General features: G+C 40.7%; 1 protein-coding gene across 1 annotated transcript in view; it reads left to right on the plus strand.

Moving 5' to 3' along the window:
* The window catches only part of LOC106132250 (dynein axonemal heavy chain 2), a 73056-nt gene extending 52572 nt beyond the window's left edge, over positions 1–20484 (plus strand). Inside the window, exons 65-83 of the mRNA XM_060948014.1 lie at positions 481–703; positions 1607–1782; positions 6231–6401; positions 6636–6835; positions 7285–7448; positions 8281–8427; positions 9246–9391; positions 10648–10808; positions 11701–11905; positions 13269–13454; positions 14405–14589; positions 15209–15350; positions 16056–16136; positions 16796–16963; positions 17651–17753; positions 18017–18174; positions 18587–18702; positions 18997–19130; positions 20049–20484. Of these exons, the coding sequence (XP_060803997.1) occupies positions 481–703; positions 1607–1782; positions 6231–6401; positions 6636–6835; positions 7285–7448; positions 8281–8427; positions 9246–9391; positions 10648–10808; positions 11701–11905; positions 13269–13454; positions 14405–14589; positions 15209–15350; positions 16056–16136; positions 16796–16963; positions 17651–17753; positions 18017–18174; positions 18587–18702; positions 18997–19130; positions 20049–20188 (3006 nt within the window). The 3' untranslated portion in view covers positions 20189–20484. The remainder of the gene's footprint in view (positions 1–480; positions 704–1606; positions 1783–6230; positions 6402–6635; positions 6836–7284; positions 7449–8280; positions 8428–9245; positions 9392–10647; positions 10809–11700; positions 11906–13268; positions 13455–14404; positions 14590–15208; positions 15351–16055; positions 16137–16795; positions 16964–17650; positions 17754–18016; positions 18175–18586; positions 18703–18996; positions 19131–20048) is intronic.
* The last annotated feature ends 2 nt before the right edge of the window (positions 20485–20486 follow it).

The raw sequence follows: 20486 nt of genomic DNA on the forward strand, positions 1-20486 counted from the left end.
AAATAACTATTACACGCGGACGAAGTCGCGGGCACAGCTAGTAATAAATATATACGGGACAAATTACACAGATTGAGTTAGCCTCGAAGTAAGTTCGAGACTTGTGTTACGCGATACTAACTCAACGGTACTATATTTTATAATAAATACAAATATAGATAAACATAACACATAACATAACGACGTTTTGCTGTGTACATAAATTATTAAATAAATAAATTGTATTAAAATAAAAATATTTTCTTTCGTTTTTCATTCAAGTCATTTTAAATTTGTAGTTTTTATATATGTATATTATAATTATTTCATTTTATATTTTGTGTAGGTATAAATATATTTATTTAGTTTAACCCCACATAAAGTTCTCTGTCAGACCCAATGGTTGACTGGTAGATAATGCTTCTAGCATTAAGTCCGCCAATTGTGCTATACATTTGTATTGTGTGCGATAAAGTTAAATAAATAAATTTATTTAAACAGGTCGTCGATTTCGGCCAACCGAACTACCTGAAAATCATGGAGACGTGTCTCCAAGAAGGTAAACCGGTTCTGGTCCAGAACGTGGGGGAAATCCTGGAACCTTCCATACAACCTATTTTGGACAAGGCGATAGTGAGAATCGGGAAGGACCTGGTGATCAAATTCAATGAGAAAATGGTGCCATACAATACCAATTTTAGGATGTATCTCACTACTAAACTAGGTGAGTACATAGATACAAACGTACACGTCTATATCCCTTGCGGGGTAGACAGAACCGTACAGTCTTGAAGAGACTGATGGGCCACGTTCAGCTGTTTGGATTAATGATAGAATTGGGATTCAAATAGTTACAGGTTGCTAGCCCATCCCCTAAAAGAAGAACCCCAAGTTTATAAGCCTTTCGCTTAGTCGCCTTTTACGACATCCATGTGAAAGAGATGGAGTGGTCCTATTCTTTTTCTATTGGTGCCGGGAACCACACGGAACTAAATATACATAAAAATAATATAAATTCCAACTAACATTATATATGCGGAAATAAGTTTATTTGTTTAAAATGTGATTATATGTATGTATGTATTTTGGTATTTATAATGCTTATTTATCGTATACCTATATGTATACAAATTTTTGTCCGTCACATCATAAATCCGCTGATTCTATAAATTTACTGTTTCTACGTGAATTTAGAAAAACCTTACAATAAGATTAATCCTAATTAATGTTTGTAAAGTTTCTTTTGATGATTATTGATGCGTTTGACTCATTTCGATCAATTTGAAACCCTATGTACATACATACATACATAAAATCACGCCTCTTTCTTTCCACTTGCCACGATCTCTGCATATTTCCTTCGCTTCATCCACATTCATAACTCTCTTCATACAAGCTCGGCGGTTTCGGGTACTTTTGACCTGACCCTTTACCAGGACGTCCTTAATTTGATCAAGATACGTTCGTCTACGTCTTCCCACTCCGACCTTTCCCTCCACACTCTCCTTGTATATCAGCTCAGTCAACCTGTTTTCATTCATCCTCTCCACATGACCGAACCATCTCAACAAACCCTATGTTGCATTTTATAAGATGTAATTTTGAGTCATCTCATATTCTTGTGTAGGAAACCCAGCGTACACCCCTGAGGTACTCACAAAAACAACAATGGTGAATTTCGCGGTGAAGGAACAAGGTTTGACTTCACAACTGTTGGGCATCGTGGTGAGGAAGGAGAGGCCGCAGCTGGAGTTGATGAAGGACAATCTGGTGATGACAATCGCTAACAACAAGAAGGTTCTGGTAAGTTTGTGATGAAACTTTAGTTATTGTAAGATTTTTGGAATTTAGAATGAGATTTTTTTTAAGTGATACAACTTTTGGATATTATGATGAAGGATGCTTATATTACAATGTTATAAAATAATATAAGACTAGCTATTGCATCGGGCTTCGCTCCAGTGAGAATTTCAGAAAAAGTAGCCTATGTCACTTCCGAATGTCTAAATCTGCTAAACTATCTGAGCTAAATCTCGTGAAAATCAGTCCAGTAGTTTTTGAGTTTATTCTTAACAAACGTACAAATCTTCTCTCTTTATTATTAGTGTGGACAGGGTCAAAAAAAATTACGAATAAAGTGAAAAATAATTTAACTGACCAGGACTCGAACTCATTATGCACGCACGTTAAAGCGTAATCACAATTCTATTGATTGTTGACTTTTGCTGGAGAAATTTGTGATTACTTTCGCAAAAAAAAAAATTCTAAAATTCCTGACACCACCCGTCCACACTAATAATAAAAAGAAAAGATTTATATTTCTTCTCGCCTTCTGAGTTCTTTTTAACAGCGGATTTGATTAAAGTGATTATCCGGCTTGTATTAAAGTGATTAAACTATTAAAAAGTTATAGTAACTACCTATGAAAAAATAATAACACGGGTAGAGATTAGTCAAAATTACAAATATGTTTTTAACGAATTTATTTCTCAGCAGGGATTTTTTGTAAATTATATGAATGTTTCTTATGATTTTAAATAGTTTGCCTGTAGTAATTAAATTAGTAGTAATTTATTTATTGCCGTGTGGTTCCCGGCACCATTACAAAAGAATAGGACCACTCCATCTCTTTCCCACGGATGTCGTAAGAGCCGACTAAGGGATAGACTTGGGATTCCTCTTTAATGTAAATCCCTGCCAATCTAAGGTCTGCCGCGCCGATGGATGCATGGCTAGGGGCGAGCCTAGTCTCGAGCGTGCCACTTCCGCCATGGGGTTGGGCGACCCCCAGGTAATGGCTAGCCTTACCCTGGCATGCGGGGCTCTGCTGGGGCGGACAAAATTTTTCCCTAGCGTCTCGTGGGAATCGCATGGATGCAAATTTTTTGAAAGAGCACCTAGATGGCGGCGATGGTGTCCGCACCCCATCACGTCTCGTTCCCGGCGGGAGCGGTATGCGGTCTGCTGAAAGCCGCTTTGCGACGATGAATGTAAGAGGAGGAATGAAGGATAAGATTGAGGAAGTATGCCAGATGATGGATGAAAGACGTTTGGATGTGTTGTGCGTGAATGAAACGAAGCGGAAAGGATGCGACGCGACGCAGCACGGCCCTTACACGGCGTATTGGTCTGGAATTTCCAGTACCAGCCGAGGCTGTCAAGGGGTCGGTCTAATTCTTTCTGCACGAATGGCTGAGTGCGTGAATGAGTATGAGTGTGTCAGCCCTCGTCTTCTATGGATTAGGCTGAAAGTTGGAATCACTCGGATCTTCGTTCTAGGTGTTTATGCACCTTGGGATGTGGGTTCGAGGGGTACAACATCAGCAAAAAGCGAAAACGAGGAGTTCTGGAATAGTGTAAGAGAAGTATTGAAAGTTACCAAGCCAAATGAGAAGATTATTATGTTAGGTGATTTTAATGGATGGGTGGGTGTAAAGCGTGATGGATATGAAAAGGTGCTTGGTGCGTTTGGTGACGAAAAGGTGAATGATAATGGAAGAAGTGTATTAGAAATTTGTCTAGAGTGGGATCTTTTTGTGTCGAACTCAATGTTTCAACATAAAGAGATCCACACCTACACAAGAGTGGAAGGTATTTTAAAAAGTATGATAGACTTTGTGATTGTAGATGAAAGATTGAAGAACAAAGTGCTGGATACCCGTGCATATCGCGGTGCTGGCATTGACTCGGACCATTTACTGGTGATATCCCGGATAAGGGGTATCTTCAATCGCTGGCGGCACAGGGTAAGGGAGCAAACCAGCGCTTTGGAAAGAGTAAAAGTAGAAAATTTGCAAGATATGGATGTAGGTAAGAAGTATATTAATAGACTGAAGGATGAATTTGAAGATTTAGATGAAATGAGCGATATTGAAGATGGATGGAAGGAATTTAAAGAAAGAATTGTGAAAGTAGCTGTTGAAGTGTGTGGTGTAAGTAGAAGAAGGAAAGGAAAAAATCACAAAAATGCGTGGATGAGTAAAGATGTGCAAGAACTTGTGCGATTAAAGAAGAAAGCATGGCTGGATTTGTTAGCAGCAAAAGCTAACTTAAGAATGCAAGAGGTTATAGATGAAGATGTGAATGAAGCACGTAAGGAATATAAGAAAATGAAAGATTTGGTTAAGAAAGCTGTGATTAGAAAGAAAGAAGAGTATAAAGAGGATTTTGATAAAAGGCTATCAGAAGACTTTCAGTCAAATCTGAAAGTATTCTGGAAATCCGTAAGGTCAGCCCGAGGAAATACTATAACCAGAGAGCTGACTAGGATCAGATGCCAGGATGGTAGCGTTGTGAAAGGAGAAGAATGTGTACTAAAGATATGGAAGGACTATTTTGAAAGTTTATTTGAAAAAAGGAAGGAAATAAGAAAGATTTCTGCTATAGCGAAGAAAAAGAGAATGAGATGGAAGGCGAAATTGAAATGTTCGAATTTGTGGAAGCACTTAAGAGTATGAAAGCGGGAAAGGCTGCTGGGTGTGATAGAGTGTCGGTCGAGATGCTTAAAGCAGGAAAAGGCGTAGTAGCTAGTCAGTTGTACTGCCTTTTCAATTTGTGTTGGAGAAGCGGCCGAGTACCAAAAGATTGGTGTAAGGCTGTTATCGTGCCACTTTACAAAGGAAAAGGGTCACAGCTGGACTGCAAAAATTATCGTGGTATAAGCCTGCTTAGCGTCGTCGGCAAATTGTATGCTAAGGTATTGATTAATAGAGTCAGGAATGAAACTGATGACAAAATATGGGATGCTCAAGCGGGATTTCGAAAGGGAATGGGATGTACTGATCAGGTCTTTTCCTTGCGGTGCATAGCCGAAAAGTTTTTGGCCAAGAGTCAAAAAGTCTATTGCACATTCGTAGATCTGGAAAAGGCCTATGACAGAGTTGAGAGGAATGAATTGTGGTCAGCACTTTCTATGCATGGGGTGAGCAGTCTCTTAATACGAGCACTGAAATCCTTATATGAGGATTCGAGTGCTTGTGTCAGGATAAACGGAGCGCACACTGAGTGGTTTAAGATTGAGAAAGGCGTTAGGCAAGGATGTGTTGCGTCACCGTGGCTGTTCAACTGATAGCTGTTTGACAGATTTGAAAGAGTCTAAAAGTGGATTAAGGATGAATGAGTTACTCGTCAAATGTCTGCTCTATGCCGACGATCAGGTTATACTGGCGTCATCAGCGGAGGAGTTACAGGAGATGGTAAACTGTATGCATGAAGCTTTAAAAGAGAAAGGAATGAAAGTGAACGTAAGTAAAACTAAAACACTGGTTTTTGAAATGGAGAAAGAAATGACAGCATGTAATATTTTGATTGGAGGAGAAAAAGTGGAGCAAGTGAAAGAGTTTGTATATCTAGGATCAAAGTTTACATCAGATGGCAAGTATAATAGTGATATTGAAAGGAGAGTGAACGCGGGGAACATGGTGAATGGAGCTTTGCATGCCTTTATGAGCAGTCAGAAACTATCCAAAAAGGCTCGACTGGCTGTGCACAGGGGCGTGTTGGTCCCGACATTAATGTATGGGAGTGAAAGTTGGGTATGGCAAAAGAAGCATGAAAGCAGAATAAATGCAGTGGAAATGAGAGCGTTAAGGAGTATGATGGGTGTGAAATTGAGTGACAGGATAAGGAACAGCGTGATAAGGGAATGTTGTGATGTGAAAGAAGATGTAGTTACAGGAATAGAAAAGGGTATGTTAAGATGGTTCGGTCATGTGGAGAGGATGAATGAAAGCAGGTTGACTAAGCAGATATACAAGGAGAGTGTGGAGGGAAAGGTCGGAGTGGGAAGACCTAGACGAACGTATCTTGATCAAATTAAGGACGTCCTGGTAAAGGGTCAGGTCAAAAGTACCCGAAACCGCCGAGCTTGTATGAAGAGAGTTATGAATGTGGACGAAGCGAAAGAAGTATGCAGAGATCGTGGCAAGTGGAAAGAGGTAGTCTCTGCCTACCCCTCCGGGAAAGAGGCGTGATTTTATGTATGTATGTATTAAAGTGATTATTCGGGATATTATAACGGGAAATATAGTGACACCGTGCCTTCTTGTTTAGTATGTCTTGAAATTCAAATTCCAAATTTTTAATTATTTTTTAAGACACTTCATATTATTTAATAATTGTCATATCTTTTGGTTTCACAACATTGGTTGACGTCAAATAAATTAGTTAAAACTAAGTTTACAGCCGCTTTCAAAGCGACAGCGCAGAAGAAGCGGTAACAAACTGCACTGCAGCATTTTCTTCCCTCCCAGGTGGACTTGGAAAACGATCTTCTCCGCATCATGTACGAATCCCAAGTGCCGCTGCTGGAGAACGAGGAACTCTTCATCACGTTGCAGACTTCGCAGAGAACCTCGTTGGAAGTGAAGGAGGCGCTGATCACCTCGCAGGACACTGAGAAGGAGATTGACAGTGCTAGACAGGTATGTCTCTGAAGAGTGTTGGTTTTTTTTAAAAAGTCGAAACATACATATGATCACGTCTATATCTCTTGCGGGGTAGACTGCTGAACGTGGCCTATCAGTTTTTCGAGACTGTTCGCTCTGTTTATCCCACAAGACGTGATTATATGAATGAATGAAATAAATTAAACCAGCTTCAAATGTTATCACTTGCAAATTTTCACAATTCGTTTAACGACTATCCTAACTCTTCAGGGCTATGTGCCGACAGCCGTGCGGGCTTCTGTACTTTTCTTCGCCTTGAACGACCTCTCCAGAATCGACCCCATGTACCAGTTCTCCCTGGACGCCTACACCGACCTGTTCATGTACTCCATCGACAGGAGTCCCAAGGGGGGCGAGCTGGAAGACAGGATCAGTAATCTGAACGAGTTTCACACATACTCTGTTTATAAGTAAGTGAAAAGAATTTTTAGAAAAAAAAAAATAATAATATGATAACTGGCACAAAAAAAAAGAAAGAAAATGGCGATGTGCCGACATTTCTACGTCACACGCTCTCAGCCAATCACATCAAAGTATGCTAATGCCTTGGTTGCCGTTGAACCCTAAACATCGCTCTACAATAAATAAATAATATATACGGGACAAATTACACAGATTTGTTAGCCTCGAAGTAAGTTCAAGACTTGTGTTACGAGATACTAACTCAACGATATTATATTTTATAATAAATACTTATACTTATAGATAAACATCCAATACCCAAGCCAATCAGAAAAAGTTATTTTCTCATCATGCCCCGACCGGAATTCGAACCCGGGACCTCCGGTGTCACAGACAAGCGTAATACCGCTGCGCCACACAGGCCGTCAATGTATCCCTATTGATTCTTCTCTTACAGGAATACATGCCGTGCTCTATTTGAGCGTCACAAACTCCTTCTCTCCTTCCACATGGTGTCACGTATCCTATTCCAAATGGGCAAGATGAGCATGCAAGAGTACCTCTACCTTTTGAAGGGCGGAGTGGTTCTTGATAGATCTGAACAGCCGGATAATCCTACCAGTGAGAATATTGTTATTCTATTTATAAATAATGTAGGTAAACGTGCATATAACTGACCTTTATTTTATCTCGGACGTTCGGAATCCTGTTACAATGATTTTTGGTCGTCATTAAGTCACTCGGTGACCATGGATCATTGTAAAATGATTCCGAACTTCCGAGATAAAATAAAGGTACGTTACGAGCGCGTTTAATACCTGTATTATTTATAAATAGTATAATGTAACGCGGAAGTTTCAAATCAGTAATATTATTATTATAGCTTAGGCCTGCTGCATATCTATACTAACATTAGAAAGCTGAAGAGTTTGTTTGTTTGAACGCGCTAATTTCAGGAGCTACTGGTTCGAATTGAATAATTTTGTGTTGAATAGACCATTTATTGAGGAGGGCTTTAGGCATATACATATAACATCACGCTGCAACTATTAGGAGTAAAGAAATAATGTAAAATGTAAAAAAAAACCGGGGAAAATTATTCACCCTTGAGGGCCTCAATGATGCCCAAAATAACTATTTCACGCGGACGGAGTCGCGGGCACAGCTAGTGTTATATATTATTCACAAAATAGCGCCTTTTCTGCGATCAAGGGTCTTTCTCAGTACTTGTAAGATGTAAAAATGTGGAGAAAATTTATAACATACATCAAATGACTAATTTAACGTGTATTGGTATTGGAAGCGAATAAAACTCGTGTGTCATTAATTGATGAGAGAGAATTCATATAAAACAGGTCGTGTCTATATGATTTAGGTATGTTTTAATGTCGTAGCCATAGACCATGGGTCGTTTCTTCTCCTGGGATGTACAAAATAACGCACCGGTTTCCAGATTGGATGCCTGAGGAATGTTGGGACAACATAACGGAGCTGGATAAGTTACCAGGATTCCACGGGGTCATCGACGCGTTCGAGACCTTCTCCAAGGAGTGGAAGGAGTGGTATTTGCATCCTGAGCCGGAGAGCCAGCCATTGATTGGTAAGTCTCATTGTGATTGATTGAGTTTGTATTTTTTTTCTCCTGGCGATTCTCTGCATGATAATATTAGGAACAAGCTGTGCCCGCGATTTCGTCCGCGTGGAATAGTTGTTTTAGGCATCATTGAAGCCCTCAAGGATGAAAAATTTTCTAATAAATAAAGAGAAAATTAATAAGGAGAAAATTATGCCTACGACTGTTCTTAGGCAGAGATGATATCATTGAACAGGGCCAAAAGCCCTGAATAATCAACTCCGACTCCCCTTGTGTAGTATGGGAAGACCCGACGATGATGTTGGTGCTTCATTTTTCCTTATAGTAAAACTCCGTCTGCCTTTTTTTCTACGTCTTTGGTATCAGGCAAGACAAAATAAAGTGATTGAAATTGCCCAATAGGCGGCAGGTACATAACGCGTAGACTGCCTATTCTTCTTCTTCCTGGCTATAGTCCAGGTTGCATCCTACCACTCTGGAGAGGAGCCCGGGGTAAGTCCTTGACTATGGATCCTGGGTTGGCTGAGTCAGGTTTTTACACGAAGCGACTCCCGTCTGACCTTTGCAGGTGAACCTAACCCGTTTTGGATCGATAATAGTTACACATCCAATTGCCCGAATATGCAGGTTTCCACACCGTAAAAGCATCAGTTACTTCAAATATCAGTTCAGTCATCTTCAAACTAATGTACATAACTTGGAAAATAGTCATTGATGCATGGCCGCGGTGGAAGTCCAACTTTTGCTTTTTTGCGAAAGTGCGTTAGACGGCCCAATATTGTGAAGGAATGTTCTAGATGCAAGCATAATTATTTCTCCATCAGGCGAATGGAACGACATTTGCAACGAGTTCCAACGCATACTCTGGATCCGAGCGTTGAGAGTGGACCGCGTGTCGGCCTGCGTGGCCGCCTTCGTGACCAGCGTGCTCGGGCCGCGGTACATCGAGCCGCCCGTGCTGGACATCAAGGTGACATCATCATCATCATCATTACCATCATCATCATCATTACCGTCATCATCATCATCATCATTACCATCATCATCATCATTACCATCATCATCATCATTACCATCATCATCATCATCATTACCATCATCATGTGTGGTGTGCGTGCCGGTGTCACGTTCTTGTTTGTTTACATACATACATACGTACATAAAATCACGCCTCTTTCCCGGAGGTGTAGGCAGAGACTACCTTTTTCCACTTGCCACGATCTCTGCATACTTCCTTCGCTTCATCCACATTCATAACTCTCTTCATGCAAGCTTGGCAGTTTCGGGTACTTTTGACCATCATAATCATCATCACCATCCGGTGCTACGTTCTTGTTTGTTTGTAAACTCTTTATTGAACATAAAAATAAATGTAATAAAAAAATTAAAACAGTCATTGGATTTAGAAGAATATGTACAATCCCAATCGGGATTTCTTCTAGTCAACCAAAATATATAGGAAAAAGTTGAGTATAAAGTTCTTCATTGTCATTCTTTATAAATTACTTTTATTGACCGTCATCAGTCACTTTTCTCGATGACACTTTAATCAATCCTCGTTATTAATCATTTTCATCAGTCTTCAACATTATCAATCATTTTCACCGGTCTTCATCATTATCAATCATTTTCACCAGTCTTCATCATTATTAATTATTTTACCAGTCTTCATCATTATCAATCATTTTCACGGTCTTCATCATTATCAATCATTTTCACCAGTCTTCATCATTATCAATCATTTCCACCAGTCTTCATCATTATCAATCATTTCCACCAGTCTTCATCATTATCAATCATTTTCACCAGTCTTCATCATTATTAATCATTTTCACCAGTCTTCATCATTATCAATCATTCTCATAATTCCTCATTGCCAATACTCATTATTATTCCTTATCGTAAATAAAGAGTTCTTACCGAAGTTGAACGGGCCGAGGGTCTGTTGTCTGTCTGTGTTTGTGTCTGTGTCTGAATAAAAACACAATTTTTCCCGTTCAAGATACGTCTTGTCGTCTTATGGTCTTGGTGTCAATTGTCCTTTTTTTCATAAGTCTGTCAGTAGGTTTTGGTAATCTAAATTGTCAAGTAAAAGAGTCTCGTTTGTCCATGGAGGCTGAACGGCCGCTACAGAAGTCAATGAAAAGTTCTTCCCAAAATCTTGTAAAATTCAATCTTGATAGTGGGTACTACCAAGATTGAAAACTCGAATGAGTTCTGGTCCAGATGGCGTGGGAGGAGTCGTCTTGGAAGACGTCGCTGCTGTTCGTGCTATCCCCCGGCGTGGACCCCACGGCGGCGCTCATCCAGCTGGCGCGCGACGTCAAGATGGAGGACAAGTTCCACTCGCTCAGCCTGGGCCAGGGGCAGGCTCCCACTGCCACCAGGTGCTGTACCGTTTGGAAATTTAGGGCAGGTTATAGGCACACCACCACTGCTGTACCGTTTGAAAATATTGGTCAGATTATAGGCACATCATCACTGCACCACCTAAGGATTGCGGCCAAAGATTTTTTTTTAAAACATAGCGCGGTAAATTGACGGCCTCTGTAGCGCAGCGGTAGTACGCCTGCCTGTGACATATATGTATGTATAATCATGTCTATATCCCCTGCGGGACAGACATAGCAAACAGTCTTGAAGAGACTGATAGGCCAATATCAGCTGTTTGGCTCAAAGATAAAATTGAGATTCAAATAGTGACAGGTTGCTAGCCCATCGCCTAAAAGAGAAATCCTAAGTTTATAAGCCTATTCCTTAGTCGCCTTTTACGACATCCATGGGAAAGAGATGGAGTGGTCCTATTCTTTTTTGTAATAGTGCCGGGAACAACACGGCACTGTACAGTTTGAAAATTTAGGGCAGGTTATGAACAGTTATGGTGTGGATTGCAGCTAAAGATTTTTTTTAAATTAAAACATAGTGCGGCCAGTTTCATGGCTTCTGCGGCGCAGCGGTAGTACGGTTGTCTGTGACACATACATATATATATATATAAATAATACAGCCAGCAGTCTTGAAGAGACTGTCACGCCACGTTCAGCTGTTTGGCTTAATGATAGAATTGAGATTCAAATAGTGACAGGTTGCTAGCCCATCGCCTAAAAGAAGAATAGCAAGTTAATAAGCATATCCCTTAGTCGCCTATTACGACATCCATTGAAAGGAGATAGAGTGGTCCTATTTTAGTTGCGGTGCCGGGAACCACACAACATTTTATTTCTTACATTTTACAAAAACTTTGTGATGTCCTCAATTTCATTCCTCATTATCCCACAGACTGCTATCCCAAGGCATGAAGGAAGGCGGGTGGGTGTTCCTCGCGAACTGTCATCTCGCTTGCGAGTGGCTCGGCAGCTTGCGCGGGTTCGACAACCCACGAATCCACCCACGGTTCAGGCTCTGGTTGTCCTCGATGCCTGATGACAAGTTCCCGCTGAACGTTCTCCAGAGAAGCATCAAGATGACCACAGAGCCACCTCAGGTAACTCTGAAACCACAGTAGAAGATGTTGGTCCAGGAAAATGTTTCATCTCTTAGCAACTGTCAAGAAATAACTATTTCAGAAAAGGAGTTCCAATTCAGATCCAATCAGTCTATCAAGTCTGATCAGATGTGCCATTGATCGCGCTTTATTCAGAAGTTGGTAAATTCTTTATGAGATTTCTTTTCCAAAACTGTTCTTCTTGAATATGAACCTAGGGCCTTTCACGGAGTGGCTTGGTAACCAGCATGGGTTCGACAACCCACGAATCCACCCACGGTTCAGGCTCTGGTTGTCTTCGATGCCTGATGACAAGTTCCCGCTGAACGTTCTTCAGAGAAGCATCAAGATGACCACAGAGCCACCTCAGGTAACTCTGTAACCACAGTAGAAGATGTTGGTCCAGGAAAATGTTTCATCTCTTAGCAACTGTCAAGAAGATAACCATTTCAGAAAAGGAGTTCCAATTCAGATCCAATCAGTCTGTCAAGTCTGATCAGATGTGCCATTGATCGCGCTTTATTCAGAAGTTGGTAAATTCTTTATGAGATTTCTTTTCCAAATTTGTTCTTCTTGAATATGAACCTAGGGCCTTTCACGGAGTGGCTCGGTAACCTGCATGGGTTCGACAACCCACGAATCCACCCACGGTTCAGGCTCTGGTTGTCTTCGATGCCTGATGACAAGTTCCCGCTGAACGTTCTTCAGAGAAGCATCAAGATGACCACAGAGCCACCTCAGGTAAGTCTGAAACCACAGTAGAAGATGTTGGTCCAGGAAAATGTTTCATCTCTTAGCAACTGTCAAGAAGATAACTATTTCAGAAAAGGAGTTCCAATTCAGATCCAAGAGTTCTCCAATCAGTCTATTAAGTTTGATCAGATGTGCCATTGATCGCGCTTATATATTTCTTAATTTTTTTTAGTTAATTATACCAAATCTTTTGAACACCCAAGGTTTCTTTTGCAAAATTTGTGGCTCTAGACATTTTGACCTTGGGTGATCTCGGGAAGTCGGCATGGTTTTTGAAAACCCTTTGCATCCACATGTTACAAGTTTTAAGATACGATACTTGGTTACTGTGTAGTACCCGGCACTTATACAAAAAAGAATAGGACCACTCCATCTCTTCCCCATGGATGTCGTAAAAGGCGACTAAGGAATAGGCTTACAAACTTGGGATTCCTTTTTAGGCGATGGGCTAGTCCCTGTTCCTGTACCTGTCACTATTTGAATCTCAATTCTATCATTGAGCCAAATAGCTGAACGTGGCCATTCATTCTTTTCAAGACTGGTGGCTCTGTCTACCCCGCAAGGGATATAGACGTGACCATATGTATGTATGTATGTACTTGGTCACCAGGGTCTCAAAGGCAACCTGGTCCGTATATTTGCAAATATAAATGAGGACAAATTCGACGAGGCCACTCCGAAGTACAGAAGACTCTTGTTCTGCGTCTCCTTCTTCCACTGCACCCTCATCGCGAGGAAGAGGTTCAGGCAGCTCGGCTACAACGCTGTGTACAGTTTCAATGACGCTGATTTCGATGTGAGTACTCCGCTGATATGTTGACGTAATTTTTTTTGGCGAAATATACCTCTCGTAATATTAAGTGCTTCTCTGTCTTTAAGCTTGTTGAAACTACGTATATACTTTGAAAGAAATTGGTCGTCTTTAAATTAATTTTTTTTTAAATACATACATACATAAAATCACGCCTCTTTCCCGGAGGGGTAAGCAGAGACTACATCTTTCTACTTGCCACGATCTCTGCATACTTCCTTCGCTTCATCCACATTCATAGCTTTTAAAAAATAAGTTGTTTTTAACTGTTTTACTAGAAACAGTTCGTTATTCGATCTGACCAGGATTCAAATTCGGATCCTTGTGGGGAATGTATAGGTAGTACAAAGGCTTCTTTAATTTCTGGAAAGACTCTGAGGAGCTTGGGAAAAAGTATTTTCTTATAAATATTTAGAAACACGAAAAATCGTCAATTTACAAAGATGCCAATGTATTAAATTTCGACCAGTATTCTTTTCTAAACGGCTAATAAACTTGGAATTCTTCTTATAGGCGGCAGCATAGCAACCTGTCCCTATTCGTATTTCAATTCCATCACGAAGCCGCACAGCAGAACGTGACCTTTCAGTCCTATCAAAACTGTTTGCTCTGCCTACCCCGCAAGGGATACAGACGTGATTATACGAGTATGTATTCAATTCCGTGCCGTGTGGTTCCCGGCACCAATACAAAAAAGAATAGGACCACTCCATCTCTTTCCCGTGGATGTCGTAAAAGGCGACTAAGGGATAGGCTTACAAACTTGGGATTCTTTTTTAGGCGATGGACTAGCAACCTGTCACTATTTGAATCTCAATTCTATCATTAAGCCAAATAGCTGAATGTGGCCATTCAGTCCTTTCAAGACTGTTAGCTCTGCCTTACCCGCAAGGGATACAGACGTGATTATACGAGTATGTATTCAACTCCCGCAGGTATCGGACAATCTCCTCGCGAACTACCTAGAGGAATACGAGGAAGTCCCGTGGGACGCCCTCCGCTACTTATTCGCCATTATCAACTATGGCGGACACATTACCGACGATTGGGACAAACGTGTTCTCATAGCGTACATCAACCAGTTCTTCTGCGAGGAGGCTTACGACACTCCGTTCTACAGGTACTCCCTCTCAATCTCACTCCTGCCAAAAAGAGAGAGATCTCTTGTGTCAATCGCACCGATAATATATTTATTTAGTTTAACCCCACATTAAGTTCTCTGTAAGACCCAATGGTTGACTGGTAGATAATGCTTCTAGCATTAAGTCCGCCAATTGTGCTATACATTTGTATTTTGGGCAATGAAGTTTAAATAAATAAGTAATAATTTGAAGTAGATCGAAGGTGTGGTGTGGTTCCCGGCACTAATACAAAAAAGAATAGGACCACTCCATCTCTTTCTCATGGATCGTAGAAGGCGACTAAGGGATAGGGTTACAAACTTGGGATTCTTTTTATAGACGATGGGCTAGCAACCTGTCACTATTTGAATCTCAATTCTATCATTAAGCCAAATAGCTGACAGAGTCTGTCTTCCCTGCAAGGTATATAGACGTGATTATATGTATGTATACATACATACATACATAAAATCACGCCTCTTTCCCGGAGGGGTAGGCAGAGACTACCTCTTTCCACTTGCCACGATCTCTGCATACTTCTTTCGCTTCATCCACATTCATAACTCTCTTCATGCAAGCTTCATGCATGCAAATATATGTACATATGTATGCTTGCAGACTATCGTCGATCCCCGCATACCACATCCCTAGAGACGGCAGCCTGGAGTCGTACCGGGACTTCCTGGATCTGTTGCCCGCCTACGAACGCGCCGAGTCCGTGGGGCAACACGCTTCGGCTGACGTCGCCACTCTTGCGCAGGTAATTTGGATCTTTATAATACTTACTACATATTTCTTCTATTCTTCTTATTGGATTACTGTTTTCAAAATTGTTATATTTTTTTTTTCATGTGCAATAAAGAAGTTTGGTTTTTTGTTTATTTTATTCATTTAAAAATCCTTATGATGACATAATGTTTCATCTTGATGTAAAAAATCTACGATGAATTCGTCGTACTGGTGCACTTTTATTAGAGAATCATAAACATTTAGGCCATGTCGTAAATTTGTTTATTTAAAACGTAAGTTTAATAAGTAAACTTTATTGTAGCCTGTTTTGTGCAAGATTTTGATGAAATTTTGCACAGGCTAGAGATTCAGGAAGGAGGTGGCCCAAGGGACATCAGATCTTCTCTATAGTACAGTTAACAGCAAACCTTTTATGTATCTATGTCGTGGTAATAGAAGCGGATTTGTTGTGAATTTGGCAAGGTTGACGTGTTGTTGACGATCCAAAGGGCATCACATCTGCTCTATAGTACAGTTTAACAGCATAGCGAGTTAACTTGCATGCATAATTAGCGGTAATAGAGGCGGATTTGCAGTGAATTTGGCAAGGTTGACGTGATGTTGACAGTACTATAATGTTGAATTGTCACTAGACTTCCCTAGTATGAAAATGACTATTCATTTTCATACTTTGGAAGTCTAGTGACAGTAGAAATGTGATTGTTCTGTATGTCAGGACGCGCTGATAATGTGCCGCACGCTGTTCGCGCTGGCTTCGACAGGCGGGGGCGGCGGCGGCGGGGGGGAGGACCAGAAGGTGACGTCATCGTTATAATCATTATCAATTATCAATACATCTTATATTAATTTCATTCATTCATATAATCACGTCTTTCTCCCTTGCAAGGTAGAACGAGCAAGTAGGCTTGAAAGACTGATGGGCAACGTTCAGCTGTTTGGCTCAATGTTGGAATTGAGATTCAAATAGGTGACAGGTTGCTAGCCCATCGTCTAAAAGAAGAAACCCAAGTGTATAAGCCTATCCCTTAGTCACCTTTTATGACATCCATGTGAAAGAGATGGAGTGGTCCTATTCTTTTTTATATTCGTGACGGGAACCACACTAAAACCCGGGGTCCCGATATTTTTTTTTAAACCAAATAAATTTTATTTGGTGTTATCCATTTGAACACCTCATTTAAACGGAGCAGTTCTGAATTTGCATCTGGTAACTTCTTTCGTCACCCAAACCCAACAACACTCTCTAGCCACAAAACCCAGTTTGGCTAAGATTAGGTATCTCAAAATCAGGCAGATACTTCTTATTTAGATTTCATCCAAATCGAGTGTGATTGTGAACGCTAAATATTAAAAATTAAAAACATAACATATTATATAGAACTTAATGTTTAAAATAATTTGTGTATTACTTCAACTTACTTGCCTATAATTGTATAATTAAACTTCATTATATAGGTGGATGAATTAGCCTTAGAAATGATGCAAAAGCTGCCTGGTCAAATTGACGTGGAAACCACTGAGAAGATGATGGGCCCTGAGATAGTAATGCCTATGTGCGTGTCTCTGCTGCAAGAGATTGGATATTTCAACGCGCTTATTGGAGGGATCACGTCTGGTTTGAAGGTTAGATATCCCCTCTTCTTCCTCTCAACTTTTAGTCCCGGTTTTTTTATTAAATGTCCGTTACTAGAAAAATCAAGTGTGAAGTGATAAATCACGTTTAGGTACTATCATTCCCACGAAAATTTCGGGAACTAGTTTCTTAGTGCGAAACTAGACCACGTACCTATAGAATTTACATGCCAAATTTCATTTCACTAGACCACATTAACTCCATGCAGTGACCCAGCGGTTTCTTCTTCTTCTTGGCTTTAGGCCCGGTTGCATCATCACGACTCTGGAGAGGAGCCCTGGGTATGCCGTTGACCATGGATCCTGGGTTGGATGAGTCAGGTTTTTACACGAAGCCACTCCTATCTGACTTCCACAACATTTGCAGGTATACCTAACTCGTATTGGATCGATCATGGTAACATATACAGTTGCCAGAATATGCAGGTGTCCTTGTGATGATTTCCCTCTCTGTAAGAGCATCGGTTAGTATTCAAACTAATGTACATAGCTTCGCAAAATAGTCATTGGTACATGGCCGAGGTGGGTTTCGAATTTGTGCCTTTCTGCGCATACGCATTTTAACCGGGCACTTTACCTATTCGACCACCGATGCTCATCATATGAAAAAAACATTAGTGCGAAGAAAATATATAAAAGAAGGCGAAAAAAGTTGAGCGTGATGACATATTGTTACAGGAGTTGAGACGAGCCATCGAAGGTCTGGTGGTGATGTCGGAAATACTAGAAGATATGTACAACTGCATCTTCGAAGGGAGAGTGCCTGTGTTTTGGAGAAAAGGTAACATCAAGAATTTTGCAAGATTTTTTAAGGATTAAAATTTTTATTTGAATTAGACACCGATTGGGTAAAGTGAAGCTGCATGTTTAGGCAACTGAAGCTGGGTTCAGTATCCTTATAAAACATTCATTCGTTCATCATATTTGAAGGAGATGGACACAATAAAAGGACTGGGACAAATATTAAAAAAAATATTATGAGAACTCCCGTTTTAATGTCATTTTACTAGCACCGAGAGAAATTTAGCCCACATAAATTCCCAGGCCGTCCGTCGATGAAGCCTTTGGGGGCTTGGTGTCGCGAATTATTCCTCCGCGGCGGCCACTTGCAGGCGTGGGCCAACGCGCCCCGCTCCCCGCCCACGCTGTGCTGGCTGCCCGCGCTCGTGGTGCCCACCGGCTTCCTCACCGCCGTCATGCAGGTAGCGTACAGTATAGAGGTGGGCCACCGCCCACTCCCCGCCCACGCTGTGCTGGCTGCCCGCGCTCGTGGTGCCCACCGGCTTCCTCACCGCCGTCATGCAGGTAGTGTACAGTATAGAGGTGGGCCACCGCCCACTCCCCGCCCACGCTGTGCTGGCTGCCCGCGCTCGTGGTGCCCACCGGCTTCCTCACCGCCGTCATGCAGGTAGTGTACAGTATAGAGGTGGGCCACCGCCCACTTATAGTTCTTAGTGGTGGACCACTGCCCACTTTAAGCTCTTAGAAGTGGACCACTGCCCCCGCCAGGTTCAAATGACAACAGATTACTTGTTTGGGACCAGCTAAAACCACTCAGACCCAGATATGAAAAAAAAAAGTATTTTCATTAGACATTAAAATTGTAACTTTCAGACGACCGCTCGTGCTGAGAGTTGGCCCATAGACACTCTGTGTTGGGAATTCACTGTGCTACCATTGGAAGAGTCGTCGTTCGTCAGACCGCCGAGAGATGGCGGTGTTTACGTCAGGTTATCAATTTTAACATTAATTGTTTTTTTATATTGTTTTCGCCTTCAAATTGTTGTCTGATAATGATGAAATACTATTTTTTAAACGCAGCTTCGCCCGCGTGATTTTGGCGCCAATAACACGCGCGAATTTAGCGCCACCATAAAAAGAAGTGATCTTATTCTAAGGTGTCGGAAACCGGCACACTTTAATCGAATCTCACAATTCAGCATTTTTTCAAATGATTTAAAACAGATTTTATCAAATGGATGAATCATTATGGATAATGCTGTTGAATTCTTGCTGTCTTCCAGAGGACAATACCTAGAAGGCGCTAGCTGGTTCAAGAAGGAAGGTTATCTTCAAGAGCCGCTGCCCATGCAACTGGTGTTCCCCATGACTCCCATACATTTCAAGCCAATCAGAGCTACCGGCCGAAGAATGAGAAGTAAGACCCACAACATCAAAGTTTACTGACCTTTTACCTACAAGATTGTGGCTTTAAGACAGGGAAAAAAAAACAAGAATAAATATTTTTAATTTATAAATAAAAAAAATATTAAACGCGCAGGTAACGTACATGTATTTCATCACGAACGTTTCATTTTACAATGATCATTGTATTATCTATGTATCATGCAACGCAAAGGCTTAAAATCACTTATTCAAAATTTATATATTTAAACATATAACAAAAGAATATAGGACTACTTCATCTCCTTCCTATGGATGTCACAAAAGGCGACTTAGCTTATAAACTTGGGATTCTTCTTTGATGGGCTAGCAATCTGTCACTATTTGAATCTTCTTTCTATCATTATGCCAAACAGCCGATTGATTGATGACTGTCTAAAAAATTCAACAAATACCTGATCAAAATAAGTCTTAGGTCGACTGCAGACGTAACTGGGACATTTTGTCAGGTGGATGAAAATGATGACTGATTGATTGATGACTGTCTAACAAGTCTAACAAATCCTTAATCAAAAGTCTTAGGTGGACTGCGGACGCAACTAAGACATTTGATTGATTGATTGCTGTCTAACAAGTTTAATAAATCCCTAATCAAAAATTGGAAAAACTGGGACATTTTGCCAGGTGGATGATAATGCTGCCTGATTGATTGATGACTGTCTAACAAGTCTAATAAATGCCTAATCAAAAGTCGTAGGTGGACTGATTGATTGATGACTGTCTAATAAGTCTAACAAATCCTTAATCAAAACTCTTAGGTGGACTGCCGACGCAACTGGGACATTAAATTGATTGATTGCTGTCTAACAAGTGTAACTAATCAAAAATTGGAAAAACTAGGATATTTTGCCAGGTGGATGATAATGCTAACTGATTGATTGATGTATTTCAGATCGCTACATCTGCCCGTGTTATTACTACCCAGCCAGGATGGGAGCATTCGTGGTGGCCGTGGACATGCCTTCGGGCAAGGAAAGCTCAGATTTTTGGGTGAAACGGGGCACTGCTCTGCTATGTACTTTGGCTACTTAGAAAATATATTTAGGTATGTATGACATTTGTGTTTCATTTCTTACGGAAGACTTCTTTCAACTTCAGCTCCAGGTTTCATTTATACATATTTACTTAAATGTTTTTTTTTAATCGATTTTTAAAAATAGCAATTATTTCTCTTTCAAGGCCAAATATTGTCTAAATTCAATGGATAATTATACCTTCCAAACTCGCATTCAGGGCTAGATTTTGGTTGCAACTCTTGCGACTTTATTCGCGAATATTGGTTATTTATTTTTCGTTCCATAAAATTTGTAATGTCAATATATACATGCTA

This window comes from Amyelois transitella, chromosome 14, assembly GCF_032362555.1.
Source record: "Amyelois transitella isolate CPQ chromosome 14, ilAmyTran1.1, whole genome shotgun sequence".
Taxonomy (NCBI): domain Eukaryota; kingdom Metazoa; phylum Arthropoda; class Insecta; order Lepidoptera; family Pyralidae; genus Amyelois; species Amyelois transitella.